The 25,179-nt window shown below is 26.7% G+C and overlaps 1 protein-coding gene across 1 annotated transcript in view; it reads left to right on the plus strand.

The window, feature by feature from the left end:
* LOC107452725 (caskin-1) overlaps window positions 1–25,179 on the plus strand; it is a 133,676-nt gene that overhangs the window by 54,583 nt on the left and 53,914 nt on the right. The window contains exon 2 of the mRNA XM_043057155.2: window positions 15,479–15,667. Coding sequence (XP_042913089.1) covers window positions 15,479–15,667 — 189 coding nt within the window. The remainder of the gene's footprint in view (window positions 1–15,478; window positions 15,668–25,179) is intronic.

Below are 25,179 nucleotides of genomic sequence, written 5' to 3' on the forward strand. Positions count from 1 at the left end.
GGGCCGCAGATTGTGCACCCTTCAACCCTCAATTCGACTTCATTTTCATACTTATAAAGTTTATTTTTCTGTGAGAAGATTATTTCGCTGTAAAAAAGGGTTTCTCAAAATTGAGCAAAAATGTGTCAAAATAGTTTCGAAACTTAATGGTCGTATTTGAAAACTTCATGCATTCAAAATTTAAACAATATATACTTATTTTTGAGCAAAATGCATTGTCTCAAAAGTCATGTGGATGGAGATATGTTAGTGGCCGGCAGGATTCGAACACTAGACCTTTGGGTTCGTAGTATGGTGCTCTAACCACCACAGATGTACTTCCGTATTCATTCTCTCCAGAGAGAATTCTGNGTCAGCGGCGCAGATTGTGCACGCTTCAACCCTCGATTCAATTTCATTTTCATACTTATAAATTTTATTTTTGTGAGAAAAGATCATTTCGCTGTAAAAAAGGGTTTCTCAAAATTGAGCAAAAATGTGTCAAAATAGTTTCGAAACATAATAGTCGTATTTGAAATCTCCATACATTCAAAATTTAAACAATATATACTTATTTTTGAGCGAAATGCATTGTCTCAAAAGTCATGTGGATTGAGAAATGAGTGAGAGATGTTAGTGGCCAGCAGGATACGAACAATAGACCTCTGGATTCGTAGTATGGTGCGCTAACCACCACAGATGCACTTCATTACTCATTCACTCCAGAGAGAATTCTGAAGCTTTATATAGTAGCCACCTCAACGACATATCATGGCATGCATTTCATTCGCTCAAAATTTTTTAAGAAAGCGAAATAAGTCAAAAATTTAAATTAAAATTTCCTACCTCTGACTAAGCTAAGGGAACCTTATTTTCCAAATTACAACCTTTTATTTCATACTATTGAAATTGTAAATTATATGTCATGACTTGTCATTGCGGCTAACGCTATTTATAACTTCCTAACTATGTCCTAACTACAACTATGGTGGTTAAAGCATTCTTGGTTCGAACCCCGCTGGCAGCCAGCGAACATTTTTTTCACACATTTCTCCCTCTACATGCATCTCCTCATGCATTTCGCTCTAAAATAAGTATATGCTGTTTCAATTATGAATACTGGGGTTCTTCAAATTCAGCTATTATTTGTTTCATAGCTATTCTGACACATTTTTGCTCAATTTTGCGAAACTCTTTTTATATTGTAGGAAGCACTTTTATTATTTTTCCATTGTATCTAAGTTTGATAAAAAGCATTTGGATTATTGATCCGTTGTCAAAAAATATTCATGTGAATATTCCAATCTTATTTATTCGAATTAAATTGCCATAATTCAGAATGCATTATGATAATTTAATATAAATTGCATTTAATCTTAAATTGTATTCCGATAATTCCCATGAATTTATACTATATACCATACCAGGTTGGCATTTCTCATGAATTTAATATAATAATTGAAATAATATAATTGTATATAATTAATTTANTTATTTATTCGAATTAAATTGCCATAATTCAGAATGCATTATGATAATTTAATATAAATTGCATTTAATCTTAAATTGTATTCCGATAATTCCCATGAATTTATACTATATACCATACCAGGTTGGCATTTCTCATGAATAATATAATATAATTATATATAATTAATTTAATTAGTATGTAAATTAATCTTATATAATTAAGTATATTATATTATCTAATCTTATGTTAGTAGTAAATTAATCTAATATAATTAATTGCAAAATAGTATGTAATTTTAGGTAATTAAAAATTCATGTAAGAAAAACATCATCGTTTGATTATTCATATGGTTGTAATAATGCGATTAAACTCGTGCTGCTTTGGAAAAAAGAGTGTTTTTCCGTGGAATTGATTTACAAGGTTAATTTGAGTAACTCAGAGTTATGTTTTTATTTTTGGGTTAGTATTTCAATGGCACAATCGGCTCATTATTTTTCAGAACTAAAACTATTTATGATTCTAGATAACTGAAATTTTTTCAAATTGCGTTCTAAGAACTATGAGTTTAGTCAATAAAAAAATATCTATAAACTATCCAAAGACAATTTTTATTCTTCCTTCATATTTTTCGTTTGGTGTTATTATTTTAATTTATTGTCAGTACCTTTTTTTTTGTTTTCATGAAAAATATTTGCTTTATTGGTTAATTAATAACAAATAACGTTAGATTATCAATCGAGGGTTAATGCTAAGTAATAATATAATTTTTTTATATGGTAAACGATATGAAAGTTTTAATATCGCTATATATTGTTATAAAATATCGATATTTCACGATATATAACAATATTTTTACAATAACTGTTGCTTTTCATCATATTGACCTTTTGTACCATTTTTATTATTGGAATAAAAAGTGCGAGCTAGAAATGAATTTAACTTAAGCTAACAGTTGTAAATAACTGTTAAGAACTTACAGTAGTTTTAGAAATATCCCATTACCATATTATTATCTAAAAGGCGTCATATCAGAAGACAAAAAGCCCTCGAAGAACAATTTATGTTCAGTGCGATTCTGGATATATGATCTGCCTTTTAATTATCAGCCCTTATCTTAAAAGCTTCAATGTATTTATAAATTAATACATTTCTGTTTTAAAGATCTGCTTAAATGAGTTTCATATCTCTGTTTTGAACCGATAATAAATTTAATTGCTTTAAGTTAAACTCAAAGTCTATATGTGACTCAGACATATTAGAAAATTGTTGAAGTATTAGACTGCCAATTAGGATAATCTAATAAAAATATCTTTTTTTTATTTAATTTTTTCACTAAGTTACGGCATTGTTTCGCTGAGTGGAAATTTATGTGTTATGATTTAGTTATTTCATTTCTTCATTGCTATTGACTCATATTTGTGTTATCAATTGGTATTAATTAAGAGCTTTATATCCATCAGCGAATGATATTATTCGGATATTGATCCTATTTACGATAAATTTGTTATTACATCAGATATTACTGTAAATTGATAATAATAATTGTAATAAGCAAACATTTAATGTCTCAGAGTTTAAGATATCCAAATACGGAGGGGGCTACTAGATAGAAACTTTTTTTAAAAGATTAAACTTAAAATATAAAAACATTTATATTTGCATTTATTGGTTAAGATTGCATATATTGTAAGAATATTTGTTTTTAAATTTTTTTATTGGAAAGTTTTGAGCTCTCTGAATTAATTTGCTAAGCTTTTTAAAGGGGATTTTTCAATTTTCTTATGAAATTAGCGTTCTTATAAAATTATTAAAAAATAAGCTTTTAAATTATATTTGATTTGTAAATTATTGACGTAGAATATAGCCGTAGAATATTGACGTAGAATATAGCTTTATAGCCAAAATGGGTATAATTGATATTTCTTATTTTGTGGATGTATATTTTGAAATAAAAAAATAACACAATTTTTTAGCAAAAGATACTTGAACTTGCACCTTTTGAAATCGTTTTCTGTCTTAATTTCTATTTTATTTTTGTACAAAATATGATGTATTAAGGTTGGGTAGAAAAATAATTTAAAGAAATAGTTTGTGCAAAACTTTTCTCAGCAAAAATTGAAAACTATTTTTACTGTATTTCGCATAGATAATAAAAAAAAATGTCGTACTTGCCTGTCACTTAAATATCAAAGCTTTAAATTACGACTATGTCAGCGAACTAGCAGATTATTATGCTAGATATCGTATTATGTAACTCAGAATTTTTTCATTACATTAATCTTAGTGACAGATTTTTTTCTGAAACCTGAAATTTGTTGAAAATCAGTCATATAGTTTGCTGCTGAGAAAACATTTAAAATAAATAAGAAAAAAAATGGTAAAAAAAATGCCTTAATTTAAAGTTTTGTCGATCGGAATCTTTAAAAATGAAAAAAAATTTTTTTTTTTTTTTGAAATTTTCACCTTACGTGAAATATAAATAAATAAAAGAAAAGTAAGTAAATAATATAAATAAATAGATAAAGAAAATGTAAATAAATAAATAAAAGAAAATTTTAAAATTCTTTTGAAGTGTTATACACTTTATCAGATTTGTTCTTGCAATACAGTTTCTTTTTTTGTTTCCGATTCAGTGTTCTATAGAGTTCCAGTCTTAGTTTAAAATTGTTTATATTGTTATTTTTACTTTTTTAAAAACAAAAAAATATAATTCAGTCTCAAGAAACTTTTTATTTTTGAATGTTAACCATTTGGGAACGTCTAATTTATTTCTCTAAAATTTCGGACTAAATCATGCAAAGTTTAATTTTTAATAATTTAGAAAGAAAGAAAAGGAAAGGAAAAAGAGAAAAGGAAATAAAGAAAATAAGGAAGAATATGTAAAAATTCGATCTGAGATGTTTACTTTTTTTGGTGTACTTTGTTTTGTTATTCAGCAGCCCTTGACGTTTGCGACACCATGTTCCAGTATAAAATTACCCTGTCTTTAAAACTGTGCTTACAATAATAATATACATTAAAAAAAGAAAACTGCCTACTAAAATTATTATAAATCGATGCTTTGAATAGAATTCAATCCATGACATGTTTCTATTTTTTTTTTTTTTTTTTTGTTTTTTTTTTTTTTTTTTTNTTTTTTTTTTTTTTTTTGTGAGGAATTTAAGGCTGTGAACTAGTTAGAACACCATTTAATAGTATAATTTTTGCCTTTTTTTTGTATCTGTCCATTAAATAATTTGTTTAATCAGTGGGTCATATGAAATCGATTTTATGCAGGAAGCGAAGACGTTTTTACGTCATATTGAGAAGGAAACATTTGTTTGATGTTCTCTCTCTCCTTTGACGTGAACATCTTTATTACTTCTGAAAACGCAAAGTCGTTTCGTTAAATACATATGTAATGCTTAAATATAGGTTTTCCTGCAAGTTATGGGTTTTCCATTAACGAAAATAGAAATGTGATAATAATATGATCGACATGCACCTTGACATGTTTCCTGCTTTCCCCTTTTTTTACTTATGTCGTTAACTTAGTCCTGTTTCTATCTGGGGTGTTGTTTGATACGGGAAAAGTGACATACGCCCTCCCATCGGGAAATGAGTTCCCCTTCGTCTTGAAACGGTGAAAACTAAACCTTTTTGTGGAAAAATATCGCAATTTAATGAAAAAATTACAACATATGTTAAGTCCAGTTTTGTAGTTCTGGTAATCCTTAAATGAAAATCGTGTTGTCAGATAGATTTTAATTTTATTTTATCAATAAGTCTTTGGTTTATATTTAAATTAAATTGTATAACTGCATATTCAACAGTTTAATTATTTAAAATATTTTTTTAAAAACTTAGTTTTTTATTATTTGAGAAAAGTTATCGCATTAATTCATCTCTCAAATAATTGCTGTAACGACATATTTAAGAAAGTTTGCATTCTCATATTCACTAATAGCTATTAAATTTCTTGATATTTTTATCATTTATCTGTAGACTTTAACAAGTTATTCATTTTATACATTTTGAAAATGAAGCTTACTATATTGTTCAAAGTCATTAAGCACCGAACAACAAAATTCAATCACACCTGTGATAAAGTCATTTTTAGTATTCCTCCATTTGATGGGTTAGATTTATTTATCCGTATTTTGTTCTGAAAACGTATAAAAGTCAGACATTATTATAAGCTCTTTTCTCCGATTGTCTTTCACATTATGTGATAATACATATCTTTTAAACTTATTTAAGTATAGTGAACAACTACCTAACTTTTCATTTGGTGACGTAGTTAAGTTAACTGTTAACCGAGCTTAAAGCCAAAACTTAAATATTTTCCTCATAAAGGCCTCATCTTTGCTATAAATGTAAACATAAACAAAAACCGTTTCTGAGGCTTGCGAAGGAGTTTTCCCTTTCTCAAATATACTTAAAACATAGTTTGTTACATAATAGAACTGGTTGAACCTTTTCTATATGGGGTAAATATAAACATGGCTTAAAATAAATATTTTCTGTATGGGGTAAATATAAACATTAAAAACAAGACAGTTAAGAGGCACCGTCCCGTTCTAGTTAAGTATTTTATTTTGAATTGTTAATGTAATGTTTTTCTGAATTTTTGAATTTTGTTGTTTTAATTTAGTTTTACGAGGTAAATATATGTACGTTAATTTTTTTAAAATTTTGATTAATTGAATTACTTATTTATTTTATTTACTGATTTTTAATTTTGATTATTTATTTATCTTGAAGGTATACTAAATAGGTTTTCATTTGTTGTATAGTATCTAATTTATTTAATTTTAATGTGGCCTTAATATACATTTTTAAGCGGGACCACCTAGTTTTCAAGGCCCCTACGGTTAAGGCAGTTTAACGGTTTAGGAGATTAATTCTGTTTCAGTGCTATCGCTAGGACGTTTAATTAATATTTAAATTAGGACTTAAAATGCATTTAATAGTGCTTGCTAAGTAAGCGTTTGAATCCAGTAAAAAAAATAGTAAATAAAAATATCAATGTAAAGTCAATGCTGTAGTCAAATAACACTTCCTCTAACTAAATGTATGCATATTAAACTGCTGAATATTGTTAAGAAGTTAGGGACATAATTAATAAAAAATTAAATGAATTAATTGAGTATTTTGTTTTTAAAAATAATGTTAATTCTGCTTCGGTGGTATTACAATAAAAAGATTTTTTTGAAACTTTTTTTGATAATTTTCTCTTGTCTAAAATGTCACTACATTTTAATTACACTTGTTATTAATTTTATTTTAAAAACTATAATATCTGATAGAAAAAAAGTTTCTTAAAATAAGTTATTGGTTAAATGTTTTAGTTTTTCGAAATATAATTTTAAAGATTTTCACTATTTAAAATTATTTCATGCAAACCAGTTTTACTTTTTCTTTCTTTCTTTTTTTGTTTTGTTTCTTTTTTCCTGAAAATATTGTAATTGATGCTTAGATGTTGAATATTTAGTTGGATAAGAATTTACCTCTTGGGAAGCAGTATTAAATGAACGTATTATAATTTACTGTATTATGCTGTTTTTTTATTTTTATCACGAAATGTCAACAGAACGCTCCAATTTTCCTTTTGTTTACATATGCTGCATTTTGTTTATATTTTTGTAATTTTTTTTATAAAAAAGATGCTTATAACGGTTTAAAAGAAAATTTTATTAAAAGAAATAAATATTTCTTTGAATTGTTAATGCAAACCAATGCAAAAAATCCCGAAAAAAGGTCNAGGTAAATATATGTACGTTAATTTTTTTAAAATTTTGATTAATTGAATTACTTATTTATTTTATTTACTGATTTTTAATTTTGATTATTTATTTATCTTGAAGGTATACTAAATAGGTTTTCATTTGTTGTATAGTATCTAATTTATTTAATTTTAATGTGGCCTTAATATACATTTGTAAGCGGGACCACCTAGTTTTCAAGGCCCCTACGGTTAAGGCAGTTTAACGGTTTAGGAGATTAATTCTGTTTCAGTGCTATCGCTAGGACGTTTAATTAATATTTAAATTAGGACTTAAAATGCATTTAATAGTGCTTGCTAAGTAAGCGTTTGAATCCAGTAAAAAAAATAGTAAATAAAAATATCAATGTAAAGTCAATGCTGTAGTCAAATAACACTTCCTCTAACTAAATGTATGCATATTAAACTGCTGAAAATTTTTCAGAAGTTAGGGACATAATTAATAAAAAATTTAATGTATTAATTGAGTATTTTTTTATTAAAAATAATGTTAATTCTGCTTCGGTGGTATTTGAATAAAAATATTTTTTTTTTTACTTTTTTGATAACGTTTTGTTTGTTAACGTTCTGTTCTACATTTTAATTACACTTTCTATTAATTTTATTTTGAAAACTATAATATCTGATAAAAATAAGTTTCTTAAAATAAGTTATTGATTAAATGTTTTAGTTTTTCGAAATATAATTTTTAAAAATTTTTACTATTTCAGATTATTACATGCAAACCAGTTTTACTTTTTTTTCTTTTTTGTTTCTTTTTTGCTGAAAATATTGTAATTGATGCTTAGATGTTGAATATTTAGTTGGATATGAATTTTCCACTTGGGAAGCAGTATTAAATGAACGTATTATAATTTACTGTATTATGCTGCTTTTTTATTTTTATCACCAAATGTCAACATAACGCTCCAATTTTTCTTTTGTTTACATATGCTGCATTTTGTTTATATTTTTGTAATTTTTTTTATATAAAGAATATGGTCATAACGGTTTAAAATAAATAAATAAATATTTCTTTGAATTGTTAATGCAAAAAATCCCGAAAAAAGGTCTATGTAGTAACATTACAATCTAGAGGTATATTTGTCCATTTTCAATAGACGGAATAGAAATAGCACCGAAATAATAATAGTGCTATTTAATTTTATAGTCTAAATTTCTAATTGTTTTTGTAATCAATGAGGATAAATGTGTCAATTTCCTTTAATTCGTCGTCACTGTTTCATTTCTTAACGATAAAGATTTTTTATTTTATTACATTTAAGATACCTTTTCTGCTTGCTGCTATATTTAGTTTTAACTCTTTCAGACAATAATTATCCAATGAATTATTTGGTTATAAGGGAAAGTTATGATATGATAACATTGAATAATTCCTAATAGGAATAAATTTGTGATAACATTGAATTAGTTATAACAATAGAAATAAGACTGAATAAATCCATTTTCGAAGTAATAAAATTTTATTGCAAAACGAGTTAAATCATTTATCGATTTAAGTTTTTATGACGTGAATGTTTCGCACCAGCCAGCAAGTTTGATTTCATTTTCCTCATCCGTCCTTTAATCATGTCATTGGCAAATTTTGTTAACAAAAATATTTTCAAATATGTTTGTTAAAGATGTTTACTTTTCATCTATGAGTAGTGGCTCCATCTGGAAGATTCTCGGAGACTTATCCTTTACTTTAATTTTTTTTTCTTTCTGCATCTACATCGGCTAAATCTTTGCATGCCAAGGTGGTACATGTATATGTAACATATTATTGGAATAAATATCTTGTTATAACTTTACATTTATAACGGGGTACCATTCATATTAATTTATTTGAAGAATAAGTCAATTTATCCTGGCTGACAGTTTTGCAATGCTTATTATACAGTGTGTTTCAAATACTTTTCCTATTTAAAAAAAAAAAAAAAATTAAATTAAATTTAAAAAAAAAAACAATTAGGCCTATTATTGTAAACTTAGAATGAATTTTATGTCTTGAGCATGAAATTTGCTCAGCAATTTTGATTAAAAAAAAAAGTATATATAAACTTGCGAATTATAGAGAACATAAAAACTATTTTATGTCTAACTTTTATATGATCAACACAAGAATGAATTATTTTTGATATTTATTTAAAAAAATTATTTTTGCATTTTTTCAGGAAATTTTAATAATTAAGTCTTTGTACAATTTAAATTGTATCAATTAAATTTTTAGTGTAAATCCCATGTTAGATAAAAATAAAAAAAGAACTTGTTTTTTGTCATGTGCCCTTAAAATAATAATTCAATACTTTGCAAATTTGTTAATAAAGAAAATTTTAATTTCATTGAAATTATGTTTTGAGACATATGTATTTAAAATAAGGATTTATTACCTTGCAAATTTGCTTAAAAAAAATGATTTGAACAAAACTTAATATCTATTATGTATAGATTATAAAATTATTAAAATGTTAATAATTTTATTTGAAGTAAAATTTATGAGTGATGAACAGTGAAAAAACTCAAATAAGTGGATTTTGTTTAATTTTTTATTTTTTTTTGTTCATTCGAATCTTGGCTATCAACGATCAAGTCTTTGTAGGCCAAGATTCGATTAGAGTTCTTCTAAATATTTTCATTCGCCCCCTTTGAACTACTTAGGCGAATTGCGTTATATTCTCCAAACCATATACTTTTCAAAGTAAAAGTACTTATGTTTACAGCATAAAAATTCCTTCCATAAATTTTCATTCATTGTATCATTTCAATTATTTTCAGTTTTAATTTTCAAATTCGTATTCATTCAATATTGGAGGAATTATTGAAAAAAAAATGTGCTTCGTGATATTTTATTTTTCAATTATTTTATATACTATTATGTTTGTTATTCTCTTATGAAATTTTTTCATGTCTGAATTGAGCTCTTGTACAAAAAATTTAGTGCTGAACTGCTTTTTAAACCTTATATTGATGAGTTGACTAACATCGAGGCATTCTGATCTGCTAATTTCCAATTTACTTATTTCCTTGGAAGATATGATCTTCCAAGGAAACTTATGGGTGCTCTACTTCGAAATAACGTTCTTAGAATTTCACAGATTGTGATAATTAACTGATATATTATGGTTGTAAATATAAAATCATTATGGAAAATGTTAATTTTGAGTGCTCTTATTTGAAATACGCTCATAGAATTTCGTGGATTGCGATAAATAACTGATAGACTGTGGTTGTAAATGTAAATACAAAATCTTTATGGGAGATGTTAATTTTTAGCGCTCTTATTTGAAATAACGTTCTCAGAATTTCTTGGATTATGTTTATTTGCTGATAGATTGTGATTGTTAATACAAAATCATCTGGGCTATATTAATTTTGAGTGCTCTTACTTGAAATGTCTTTCTTAGAATTTCATGGATTGGGATAATTAGCTGATAGGTGGAGGTCGAAAATACAAAATCATTTTATTATATCCATTGAGAAAAAGGAATTTCAATAAGTTCATGATGTCTGAAAATATTTGTTGAAATATTCAGCAGATGGCGACACTATTTTTTAAATTCCATAGCCATGGCTGACGGTCACTGAACTCAATGAGATGCACGTGTTCGAGATTTCGGCGCAGAGCAGTGAAGACCTCGCGCAGGGGTCTTACGGTAAGCAGGGTATTAGCACGCTTTTCCTGCGGAACCCCTACTTTTCCTTGTTCCCGACCCCCTAAAATGGCTGCTAGAATCTTGTGTTTTCCGTTTTTGGCAACGGAGGCGTGACTAAAATTTGTGAACACAAATTTAATCCCCCTTTCTTGTCACCCCTCTTATTTCTTTGCTGATCCCGCGCATTGAGTGAGTTAATATCGTTGGAACGGGTGAGTTAATATCTTTTTCACAAAGATCTCATTGTATTTGGAATCTCATTAAATTTTCCGATTTACGCGGGAAAATAAAGGCTTTATAGGAAGGGGAAAAAAACACTGCATGCTGTACTTTATTTTTTTTTTTGAAATTATGTAAAGAGCTTGTAAAACAGCCGGCACGATTTATTAATTGTGAATCTTAAAATCTTTTTATCATTTAAAAATGTGAAAATATGACAAAGATGAGCTTTATATTGCACATATAAGTAAAATTTTATTTAGTTTAAAACGTTGTTAAATTTTCTGAAATACATAAAAGTTCATGAAAGCAAAAGAAAAGGAAAAAAAAAAGAAAACCTAATTTATTATTCACAGGTTTTAAAATTAACGCATTTAATAAAATATATTTGAATAATTTAAACGAGAATCTTAATAAAAGTAAGTTAGATATCAATACATTTTTAATCAAATTAAAGATTTTTCTATTTACGTAGACTGTACTATTATGCAACCAAGTTCGTAGACTAAGATTATATAATGTTGTACAAAAAAAAATGTTTCTTCATTATTATATTTTATTTAATTTATTTCGTATTGACTTTAAAAGGAGTTTGCGTACAAGTTGCGTCGTTTAAAAACATGATTAAAATGAAAATTTGCTTGTAATAAAATATAAATATTCGCTTCAAATTAAATATTCACGCTAGTTTCACACATTTCCATTTTTTTTCTTTATAAAGAAAGTTGAGATGCAATAAATGACTTTGTTTTTAAATACTTTGTGTGTATTAAAAATCGCTCAAGTATCATAATCATATATCATGAATTAAATGTGGGATTTTTAATTTTGATTGGTTGATATGATATGTGTAATAAGTAATGGGCAAACTTACGGGAAATATAATCATTACGGGAAACATCATACAGTAATCATTTGTAATAAAAAAATTATATATTTTATGCACAGTTATATTTATGTTCCGGTAAAAGGAAATAAGTGAAAATTCAAAAAAATATTTAAAAATATGTGTGTTCATTTGTTAAAAATTTTTATTAAAAAATGTCTTTTTACATTTTTCTTTGAGGGAATATAAGAAAAACTGTAATCATGTTGTTATAGTTTTCTACTGCGGTGAATTGAATGACGATTAAATTGATGAATTGAATGATGAATTGAATAAAAATGAAATTCAAATTTTAATAGTTAAAAAAGAAAAAAATATTTTTGAAAGTTTTACAATAGGTTTTTTTTCTTTCATTTTTCCCCATAAATTGCAGAGACCTGTCATTAATAAAAATTGGCTTAAAACTAATTTTTAGTAAGTTTAAGTTCGTTTATGTCACACATTTATTACAATTCGCAATTTAGTAATTTAATAAATAAATTTCTGTTATTGGGACCGATTTCTTACGAAAATTAATACCTTGAATATAAAAATACTATTTAAAAAAAAAAATTGAAATTTTTCTAAATTTATTTTAAAACTGTTTTTTTTTCAAACTTGAATGGGAATTTTAAAGAAATAGTTTGATTTTAATTAGAGAATTACTTTCATTGATCAATAGAACTCTATATTCATTCGAATCCTAAAAATAGTTTCCTGAAATAAGCAAATTAAGAAGAAAAACAAATTAGAGATCTTGTAAGAACATGTTTGACAGTGATCGTAGTTTCTACCAATCATCTTTGGTCATCTGCATTTAAATAAATGTTTTTCAAATGCAGAAATCATTCTAGTTTATGTGTAAAAAAGAAGGATAAGGATTGTTACAATTAAGACTTGTGTTTTGAGTTGAGATAATTTACATAATTGTTATATATTTTGAAGTAGTATATTTTCAGAAAAAACGACGATAAAATTGTAAAATTTCAATGTATTTTGAAATACCCGATAGAACTATAAATTTTCTATGTAAAATAACTGTGGAATGGTTTCCTAGAATAAAATCTTTTTATAATTAAGTTATGTTTTTAATTTCACATAAAAAAATACTCAAATCAAATTTATTAAAAAATATCACTAGTTATAAATCAAAACATTTGAAAATACAGTAGTACACATAAATAATTTTTCCTTCAATTTTATAGATATGATGGATAATGTTATGTAAATAGTGTCGTTTAAAATCTTAAATGCGCAGTTATAATATTTATTAGTATTTAGTGATTTACATCGATGCACAATTCGATTATTGCACAATTATGCAATAATCATGTGACTAATTTAAATGTGGTGAAATATTATTTCTGTGAAAAAGCTTTGAATGATTCGGTGCTAGAATTAAGATTTATTATTTGAGATTACTTATTTTTGATTTATGATATTTAATGCTATAATTCTTTATACTTCATTTTTACATTACATACATCATCTAATCAAAGTCGTAGTTAAAATATCATAAGCCTTTAACTTTTGAAATATATGTTGAATATATGTAGGAATAAATGTAGAATTTTTGTGTTGTGAATAAAATGTTATTCGAGCATAATTTAATAGTTATCATCTGGATTACATCAAATTATGTTCCATTGATGAATGAATCTTACCATTTAAGTACATTCCCTTTAGTTAACGAAATTAGTTATTTTCAATGGAATAAATGATTTGTGTTTCTACATTATGCTAGCGTTATTAATGATTATTACGAACCAAACATTTAATTGAATGTTTCAAGTTTTGTGAGTCTTACATGTTCATTGTACTGTTTATTTTCTTAAATCGGTATAAATAAAATGTACAGTTAGTTTATATTGTATCTGTTTTTAGTAACATTTTATCTTTCACTATTTTATAGTTAATTTTAAGATGTCGAAATAGTTTTTAATACTGATTTTCATTCATTGTTTATTACAACAGCTCTCTATTAAAAAACAAATTCAAAAATAATAATTAACTACTCTTTAATAAAAAGCATAGCCTTTTTTTTATACTTATGTATAATTTATTTTATTTTGTAAAGCACACTGTCTGTTGGTTCATTAATTGCCATCATAGTGTTGTCTAACTAAAATCTTTATTATAATAAACTAAAAAGATGTTTATTACAAATCGAAAATAATAATTATTTTTTAACTGAAAAGCATAATATTTCTTTATTCCCGTATATAAATTATTTTGTTAAGTAAAACACTGCGTCTATTTTATTGGTTTATTAATTGCCTTTATGGTATTGTTTAACTAAAATGTCATGATAACTAACTAATAAAATGTTTATCATAAATCCTTAAAAGTAATTACTCCATGATAAAAAAGCATAGCGTTTCCCACATACAATTATTTTTTGTTTTTTAAATTACTCTTGTCTATTGGCTTATTAATTGCCTTTATGACGTTGTTCAGCTAAAATGTTTTATTATAATCTATCCTGTTCCTGACAAGCCGATCATTACGGGTCAATTGTTCCTTCTCAGTCAATGAGTTTTCTGTATCTGTTTACAAGGGGCTGTGCTGTATTTGAAAAATTGCTTTATCGCCTGAAGGGTGTTAGAGCAAAAGGTTTAATTGCTTTAAAATTTATTCTCGCTGAGTTTAAAAGGATCATAAATTTTAATTAGGTTTTCGTTAAAGGGATTATTGGTTATTATTATTGAAAGGAAAACACATCTCTATTTCTGTTTTAAGGAAATTCCTTTGTAATCGGGTTATGTGTTCATTATTTATTAAATGTAAGTTTGTTGGTGTCTAATTTATTTGATCATGATTTATTTAAAAAAATTTTAACCATATTTTATTTAGCAACAATAATTTTTTTCCTTCCAAATCTGAAGCTCTTACAGGGGTCTTGCCCAGGCCGAATTTGCTACCGTTTAATGGTACCATCACAAATTCAACTTTAGGAAAAATGGTAGTTTCACAAAATGCTTTTTCTTAAAATCTTATTTTTGTATCCCTTAAGAAACGATAAATGCATATTTTTGTGTTGACTTTTTAATATAATTTTTAATTTTTCACAAATTATGTCCGAATTTTCACAAAATAGGTACCTCTTAGAAAAACTTAGACAGACCCCTGCTTATATTATTCTCTCTTGTATTCAAAGTATTTATTTATTTAAATTATTCATTTTTACATTCAAAATTATCTCTTATATCATTTTACTATAATCTTATTATAAGCAATATGAAAATCTATCAGTCATTAATGTGGACAAATCTAACCACTTTTAAGTCTACTTCCCTTTGTTGAAAGTATAATATTTCAATATAAATTTTAGAATATCTTTATTTTTTTTTTTTTTTTTTAAANCTAATGTAATTCAATTAGTTAATGTTTTTTTTTAAAAAAAAAGATTATTTTTTATTTTAGGCATAAACTAGATCTGGATTTATTTGAATTCAATTTTAAACTGTTTTTAACCATAGAAGATAATTTTCTTTTTGTGGAACTTTTATTAAATTTACTTACCATTTGTTTGTTTTTTCTTATAGTGGGTGGTGTGCAGAGGAGTAGTTCGGTGAAGGGGATTAAGAAGGTACCTCCTCCAGTGGTACCCACCTTAAATGTGAAGACTACCCATTTTAGAAAAAGCCCCTGTATCTGCAATGGCGATGACCAACTGACCGTTGAATTAGATTCAGACAGTGACTACACGAAACCACCTAGGTCACCATTAAACGGTAAGTTACTATCAGTAATTGTATTTAAAATTTGTTGTCACAAAATATAAAAGCAGAAGTAGAATTTTTAAACTGCAATAATTATTTATGATAAATTCAGTGTTTTTAGTTTACCCATTCAAAGTTAAATGCTTGCAGAAACTATTGGTATTTTGAACAAAACTTTTTCTGCACTAGTCTCGATGGAAATATCTTTAAATTATTTATTTTGCACTCTAAGTCCTTGTAGAACTATTGGTGTTTTGAACAGAACTTTTTATGCCTACGTCTCTGCAGAACCTAGATGGAATTATCTTTGAATTATTTATTTTGAATTCTAAGTCCTTGTGGTGTTTTGAACAGAACTTTTTGCGCACTAGTTTCGATGGAAATATCTTTAAATTATTTATCTTGCATATGTAGACATGAATACATAATTTTAAAATTTAACCACGTGAGGTTAATTTTTTTAAGAAATTTTTTTTGTTAACAAATTAAAATAGCTTGTTAGTTAAAAATAAGGTATTTTATTTAATTAGAGTTTGTATATTTTAACAATGCTCACAGGAAATATGTTATTAACAACTTTTGTTGTAGAGCGTTCTATATCCTGGGATGATTATTTCTAGGTAAATTACTACTACGTGAAGATGATTATTACTTCCTAATTTTCGTAATTTTTAAAGATTTAATAGTAAAATAAAGTTAGTAATAGAATACACTAGTGTAGAATAGAGAATAGTTTAATTGTAAATCATACACAAATATGTCGTTGAAATAAATTTCAACGACAAATAATAGTTTCAGAAATCATTGGAAAGTCTTTTGTGACTCCTGGACAAAAATTTTCTAAGGATTTCGCATTAAAATCAATTTTTAATCCTGAATCATTTGATAATTCAGCAAGACTAAAATAAGTTAAGGAAATATCATAACTGTTAAAAGTTTTTGCGATCATTTCTTCTTTTTTCGCAATCCACAGTTTAAGAAACTCTGGTCTATAGCTTCGAAACAGTTCTCTATATGTCCCGATTTTCAATCTGTATTCCCTTCATTTTTGTAGAGCTTTTTATCTATTAGCACAGTGTTTCCCAAAGCCTGGTACCCGTACCCCCAGGGCTACGGGAACAATTTAGTGGGGGTACGCGTTCTTATGCGAAATATCTTGCAAAAAGCGAAAATTTAAATTTTTTTTTATTTAAAAACAAAGCTAGCCATAAAAATTTACGATTACGTATTTTTCTATTAGCTATTTTTTGCAGAGTTAACAGTTAATAATTAGTGGTGTCAACAGCCAGTTGTGATTTTTAACTTTTGTGCATTTTTTTTATAGTAAAGGTTTGTAATAAATTCTACTTATTTTGATTATTTTTATAAAATATAATTTTGATCTTGAACATAGAATATGAATCGCTGGTTAGTATCTAAAAAACTTTGTACCAAGAAAGAAAAATACGTTCATTTTTTTTATTAGTGGTACACAGCTTTACGAAAAATTTAGAAAGGGTACACTAAAGTCATAAGCTGTATTAGTAGAACATTGTATTAGCAGAACGTTTTCCTTGTTGTCTTCAAATTGGAATCTGATTGCGCAGTTTTTGTATAAACCCTGAGCAGAAATTTTATACCGATTATCTTGCTATTATTTTTAATCAACGTTATTTGGCGAACTTATAAAAATGGTATCGGAAATTCTGGTATCCTTAATAATGAAACAAATTTTCTTTCTAATTTAAAATCACCTTGCTACTTTTTTTTGCATTTAATTTAGCTTCAACATTAATTGTTAATAGACCTATAATTGTTCTGAAATCCTCTGACATTTCTTTCCAGTTAAAAATAAAAACACACAGTCGATATAAAAAAAAATCCTATAGATTCCATGGACTCATTCATCATGTATGACACTTGCACTTAACGACTGCGGCATTTAGTCGTTAGTTTTTCCCTTTTCATTCTGTTGGAGTGAATGTTGTTTTCCCTTTCAGGATTAATCCTCTTGTCAGTTGACTGCATGTGTTAAGTGAATGTTTTTAATGAGAATGAGTCCTTGGAAGTGTAATGGAGTGAAGAAAACGGTTGTCTTGTAAGAAATCGATGAGTGGGATTTGTGTGAGGAAACGCAGTACCGCTTTGTCTCTCTATTTATTTCAACTTTCTTATTTTGAGAGTTATACGCGTATCTTGATTTACAGTATCATTAAAAGTGATTCTTGAATTTTTTTCTTTTTTATTACTAGCTAGAGAAAAGGTGTCGCAGAAGTAATTAAAGGGACGTGTTTTTAAAATTAAAACGAAAAATTCGGATTATTTTAAAAAAAACAAACAAACAAAGATATTAAACTTGTGATCGAAAATATTAATTAAAGTAGCAAATCTCATATGTTTATTTTTTATAGTAAAGAGTAAAAATTGTTCATTTTCGAATTGCGAGCATTTACCTAAGAAAATATGTTTTTTAAAAAAAATTCATATTATTATTTATTTTTTATATAAAGTGTTATTGATGCTCTGTTGTAATTTCTCCGTTTACTATCTCAATTGTTTTTATCACTGGTATTAAAAATTTAACACCCTAAAATTGTATTAAATTTTACATAATGTTAAATATTTATTTTAATTCTAAAATTTTTTGTGAAAATTTTTGCACTGATGAAAAATTCCTTTTCAAACGCAAGTTTTAATTGAATAAAAAATTGTTTTTTAATCACTTTTTTGCCAAAGTGATTTTCAAAATTTAACTATTTTAATTCGAAATAAAAAAAGAGTGTTCTTTGCTCGTATGTTTAATTTTTATAATTAAGATATATTTATCTTAAATATTTTCTCATGATTAATTTAATATCTGTGAATATTTTGCACGCGGTGAGCGTTTGTTCTGTCTGTTACCTATTATATGTATATTTCCTTCCCTCCTTAAGTATCTTTGCTTCCCGGCATTGTACTGATCTTGGCAGTGAAACAGTTTTACAGGGAAATATTTAGTTGAAATAATCTTCTCGCGGGAAAATTTTCGTGAAAAAATAATGATCACAAAAATAAAGATTCACATGAATATTAATGACTGTTATTTTTTTCATTTTCTTAGGAGGTTTATGTTAATATTGTATTCATACTTTTTTGTTAATTTTCGTAATAGTTGAGAAGTAAAAAAGTTTTTTTTAAAAACATTTTCTTCGGATTTCATGTTAAGTTACTTATTGAACTTTTAATCAATAATTTATGTAAAAGCATTTTGTCTTTAACATTTAGTAATGAGTCATTCCCCTCTCCCCATGGTACGGATCTTTGTAAAGAAACTGTTTTATCATTGAAAGTTCAGAGGAGTTAGTTAAGTTTTTTAAATTTATTAATGAACTAATTTTATTAATTGTGATAATTAAGTAATTATGTTATTCATTGTAATTATTTTTTATTTTATTTATTTTTAATTAGTTAAATCTTCATTCTGATTATGCTTGGGTATTAACACCTCTGATTGTACGTGGATATTATTTTTCTGTGTTCATTAATCTAATCATATAGAAGTTCAAAATTTTCTTCTAAATGTGTGTGTGTTGTTTTATTTAAGGCTGTTTTTCTAATTATCAACCTATAGTTTGTGTACGAGCACTTGTCTTTTATATCTAGTATTGAGTTTTTTTTCTTCCCTGCATAGTACGGATATTTGCAGTGAAACGGTTTTGCAGTGAAATATTTAATTTTAATTGTCCTTTCGCATCCTTTATTTTTATTTATTTTTTTTATTTTATTTATTTATTTAAAATTTGTTAAATATACACTGTATTAAATAAAAACATTTTGATTTCAATTGTTCACGTATAATATTAGTGTGAAGGAGAAGAGAGAACTTCAAGCTCATGAAATTTTAAGTTGTGACAATATTCTCAATGCACTCACCTTTTTAACATTTATTTTGATACAATCTCACTAATGCTGTAATTAAACGTTCTTTCGTCGTGATGAAAATTTAAAAATTTTATATGCTCTTTAAAATAATTTTTATCGTTTTGTCGGTATACATAATGTTCATAATGTATAAATAGTTTTAACCAATAGGTTTTTGAAATTTTGATTAAAAAACTAAAAATATTTGTCACTTTCAAAAAATAGTAATAATTTAACTAGTGAGAGTTTTTTTCAGGTAGCATTTTTGCAGAACATTAAATATAGTTCTACCATTGAGTGATAAGGTTTAAAGATAAAACATTAATTCTATCAATTCGACTTTCAATTATTAGAATAAATATCAAACCATTCATAATTCAATTGCATTAAAAACTCAACTTTGAAACAATACAACAGCGAAGGAAAGAATTTTATAGAGCAGTGGTTACCAATTTACTTCGGCTATGGAATCCTAAATGATCAATCATCTATTAGCGGAACTCAAGTGCTTAAATTTATAAATAAATAAAAATGTGTTGTGATATAAATTTTATTTATTATTTTGAATACATTAAATGAATGAGTAAAAATGAAATTTTTTTCATCGTGTCGTTTTATCAGTACTATTTATGTGAGACCGTTAAATTAACAGGTCTGAAGTGGTATATAGTCTTTTAATATGATTTTAAGTGTATGCATTAACTGAATATAAGTGAGCTAAAATTTGTTTTTCATTGAAATAAAGACAAAAAAGAACCAAAATAAACGTTGGGAATGATTATTACAGAGATATATTTCTTCATTGTTGAATTTGGTTATTTTTTATTCTATACGAAATACTAATGCAATTCTTCACAAATGTGTCCTTATTATTCATTCAATATATATTTTAAAATTTTTATTAAATTAAAATATTTAAATTATTAAAATTTTTTTTCTTTTTTTCTCTTTTCAAGCATTTTAATTAAATAATTTCAAAAATATAAAATAATGGGTAATCAATCAGATATAAATTTAATTGTAGATTTCGAAAATCAGAACTGATTTTAAAAAAAATCCTAACTCTCCGGACCTTTCCACGGAACCTCAGGGCTCCGCAGAACACCATTTGGGAACCGCTGTTCTAAAGGATAATCAATATTCATTTTTAGTATTGGAATAATTTTCAAATTTTATCGTATTTTTCCGGAACTAAACATCTCTTTTCAATAAACCTTTTAAAGTACCTCTTCGATGCTTTTCCGAATTGCAGAAGAGCCCTATTGTTATAGATAAGATACCTTCACTACATACCACAGAATATTCTTTGTGCAATATAAACATTGAAAAGTCTTGTAACCGCCGAGCGTAAAGAGAGCAAATTAGAGCCAAATGGTCCCCATAAAAGCCATTTCCAAGTCCTTGGAGCAGAGACTCGTATGGTCTGTCTCGTTCCGTATCCAGATTCATGGCTGTAATGAGTGAGAGACGGAATTCAGGAAATGCGACGTCATAAAACTCTCCANGCATTTTTGAGGGGACTTTTCGCATTTTGCGAAAAAAGCTACCGTAGCGGAAACCCTGGATTGTACTTGGATGTAATTTTTCTGTGTTCATTAATCTAATCATATAGAAGTTCAAAATTTTCTTCTAAATGTGTGTGTGTGTGTTCTTTTATTTAAGGCTGTTTTTCTAATTGTCAACCTATAGTTTGTGTACGAACACTTGTCTTTTATATCTAGTATTGTTTTTTTTTTAAATTTCTTTTGTCCTGCATAGTACCTGATATTTGCAGGGAAACGGTTTTGCAGTGAAATATTTAATTTTAATTGTCCTTTCGCATTTGGCGTCTTTCAGAAAATTAATCAATTAATTAAAAAGAAAAAAAAAGTTGATGGCAAATTAAAAATTTATTTCCTTTATTTATTTATTTTTTGATTTTATTTATTTATTTAAAATTTTTTAAATATACACTGTATTTTTAAAAAAAAAACATTTTGATTTTAATTGTTCACGTATAATATTAGTGTGAAGGAGAAGAGAGAACTTCAAGCTCGAGAAATTTTAAGTCGTGACAATATTCTCAATGCACTCACCTTTTCAACATTTATTTGGATACAATCACTAAACTGCTGTAATTAAACGTTCTCGTCGTGAGGAAAATTTGAAAATTTTATATACTCTATAAAATAATTTGTATCGTTTTGTCGGCATACGTAATGCATGTATAAATAGTTTTGACCAAATTTTTTTTTTTTTTTGAAATTTTGATCAAAAAACTAAAAATATTTGTCACTTTTCAGAAAATGGTAATAATTCATTTAGTAAGAGTTTTTTTTTTGTGCAGGAAGCATTTTTGCAGAACATTTAACATAGTTCTATTATTTAGTGATAAGGTTTAAAGATTAAACAATAATTCTATCAATTCGACTTTCAATTATTAGAATAAATCTTACAACCATTCACAATTAAATTGCTTTAAAAACTCGACTTTAAAACAATACAACAGCGAAAGAAAGAATTTTATAGAGCAGTGGTAACCAATTTACTTCGGCTATGGAATCATAAGTACTCAAGTGCTTGAATTTAACAGGGTGCGTAGGTCGTTATTTTCGATTTTCATTTTTTAAAAGCCCTTAAGGGTGCTTTTTTCATTGAATGTTTTTAAAAAGTGCTTAATTTTCCCTTTTCAAAATGAGATTTTTCCTTTACTATGTTGATTTTCGCTTCGAATTCTGCAAAAAGACACAGTTTACATTGTTCTATTCAACGTGTTCGCAATTAATTGAACCCCTATCTATTCCGGCGTATTGTCAGTCCGTGGCGTATAAAAACGCCATTCGCTATACATGATTCAAAATTTCATGATTTTTGACAGTTGTCAAAAACAATGCCAATTTTTTTTTTTTGACATGATGGTTAAAACAATATAAAACCGTCAATTGTCAAAAACTTTTCAACCCTGCCTAATTATGATATTTTTTTAAAGTGCTTAAAAATATTTTTTGAGTGCTTAAAAGGTGCTTGTTTTTTGTTGAATAATTTGGCTACGCACCCTGATTTATAAATAAATAAAAATATTTAATGATATAAATTTTATTTGTTATTTAAATGAATGAATAAAAATGAAATTTTTTCATCATATCATTTTATCAGTACTATTTATGTGAGACCGTTAAATTAACAGGTCTGAAGTGGTATATAGTCTTTTAATTTGATTTTAGTGTATGCATAAACTGAATATAAGTGAGCTAAAATTTTGTTTTCATTGAAATAAAGACAAAAAGAACCGAAATAAACGTTGAGAATGATTATTACAGAGATATATTTCTTCATTGTTGAATTTGGTTATTTTTTATTTTATGCAAAATACTGATGCAATTCTTTACAAATATGTCCTTATTATTCATTCAATATATTGTTATTAGAATATATATAAAATTTTTTTCTTTTCAAGCCTTATTAATTAAATAATTTTAAAAATATAAAATAATGGGTAATTAATCGGATATAAATTTAATTGTAGATTTCGAAAATCATAACTGATTTTAAAAAAAATCCTAACTCTCCGGACCTTTCCACGGAACCTCAGGGCTCCGCAGAACACCATTTGGGAACCGCTGTTCTAAAGGATAATCAATATTCATTTTTAGTATTGGAATAATTTTCAAATTTTATCGTATTTTTCCGGAACTAAACATCTCTTTTCAATAAACCTTTTAAAGTACCTCTTCGATGCTTTTCCGAATTGCAGAAGAGCCCTATTGTTATAGATAAGATACCTTCACTACATACCACAGAATATTCTTTGTGCAATATAAACATTGAAAAGTCTTGTAACCGCCGAGCGTAAAGAGAGCAAATTAGAGCCAAATGGTCCCCATAAAAGCCATTTCCAAGTCCTTGGAGCAGAGACTCGTATGGTCTGTCTCGTTCCGTATCCAGATTCATGGCTGTAATGAGTGAGAGACGGAATTCAGGAAATGCGACGTCATAAAACTCTCCAGACCATCTTTTCTAACACTCGCCATTTTCTTTGGAATTTTTTTTCTTTCAAAACTACACTTTTGCTTAGACATTTTAGAAATATTTTGGCGAGGTCTTCTTAGACTTGTAGTTGTACAACCACACACACGTCTTTATTTTTAGTTTTTGTATCGTTAAGTCTTTGATGCAGAATTTTTATTAAACACATTCTTCTTACTTTTGCTTTATTTTGTATTAATTTAAGCCAAAACAAGTGAAAAATATTATATTTAGCATATTAATAATTTATGGTTATGAAATACATCATTAAACACCGGTGTCTTTTTCTGCGTCAAAGGCAAAATCTTCCAAACACGGCTCACTTCCAAACAATAATTTTGAAAAAAATGTACTTATTTGGAGTTATTCAGATCTAAGAGAAACAATTATTCATTATGGAGATTTCTTTAAATTACGAAATCAATCATTGAAGATTTTTTGAAAATGAATAATTAATCAGATTGTATTTTTGAACTAGTCTTTTTTTGGATTTTATATTTTCGTACAATTATAATTCCGATAATCTAACAGATTTTTTTTAGTAGCTATTAGACTTTTTTCTAATTAAAAAATAGCAAAATAAATTTCTGCTTGTAATTAGAGCATCGAAAAAAAAAATATGTATATTAGAGACAACGTGTTCCACCTGCATCAAAGGGTTAAAATCTAGACTTTGTCAAGTTGCCGTTTTGTGATTCTTCGACTTTACTAAAATTTAATTTCCTCTTCTGTTTTATTTGGGAAAAGGGCTTGTCTTTCCATGTTAATAAAAATAAAAGTTTTAATGTGTGAAAAAATGGTTCAGAGGTACAGCATAAGGGTGAAAAGAATTATTAAGATAAAAAAATGGTAACTTTTTTTTATTCACAGTGATAATCAGTCAATTCATGTAGAATATGTACGGTTGTTAATGTGTGAAAAAATGGTTCAGAGGTACAGCATAAGGGTGAAAAGAATTATTAAGATAAAAAAATTGTAACTTTTTTTCATTCACAGTGATAATGAGTCAATTCATGTAGAATGTGTACGGTTGTTAAACTTAACTCTCCAACTTTGCGATTTGCATCCCAACTCAGGACACTGGGTAAATCTTTAAGTCTTTTTATTCGGTCAAAGTTCTTGGTCCCATATTAATTGAATTTGATGAAAACTTGTTTTGCTGGGAGCTTGGATCGTGTAAAGGATCATCCAAGTGCTTGATCCAAGACCTTAGATAATAGAGCATTTTCTACTTTCCATCCCAGCTTTTACTTCCATTACCAATCAGCTTCGATAGTTTCATGACGTCAGCGAGTGGGCATATGATCATTTTATTTTTTTAGTCCGTTTTCATATATTCTAATTTAAATAAATTAATCTGATAGGATCCATTTGTGTTATTAAGATTTTTGTAATTTTGCCTTCATGTAAGTATGATTTTTGAAATCTTGAATCTGATCAATGCGCATGTGCACTGTTTTTCATCCGACCACTGAATGACATTCAAGAACTTTGGTAGTATCAACGAATCATCCAATTTCTTGGTCAAAGAAATTCCTCCCTAATTTTCCTTAAATCCTTCCTTCTTAAGGATTCCTTAAATTTTTAATTTAATTTGTCCTGTAGTCTGTTCTACTGGCTTAACATATAGCGCCTAATTA

This window comes from Parasteatoda tepidariorum, chromosome 2 (genome assembly GCF_043381705.1).
Source record: "Parasteatoda tepidariorum isolate YZ-2023 chromosome 2, CAS_Ptep_4.0, whole genome shotgun sequence".
In the NCBI taxonomy this organism is placed as follows: Eukaryota; Metazoa; Arthropoda; class Arachnida; order Araneae; family Theridiidae; genus Parasteatoda; species Parasteatoda tepidariorum.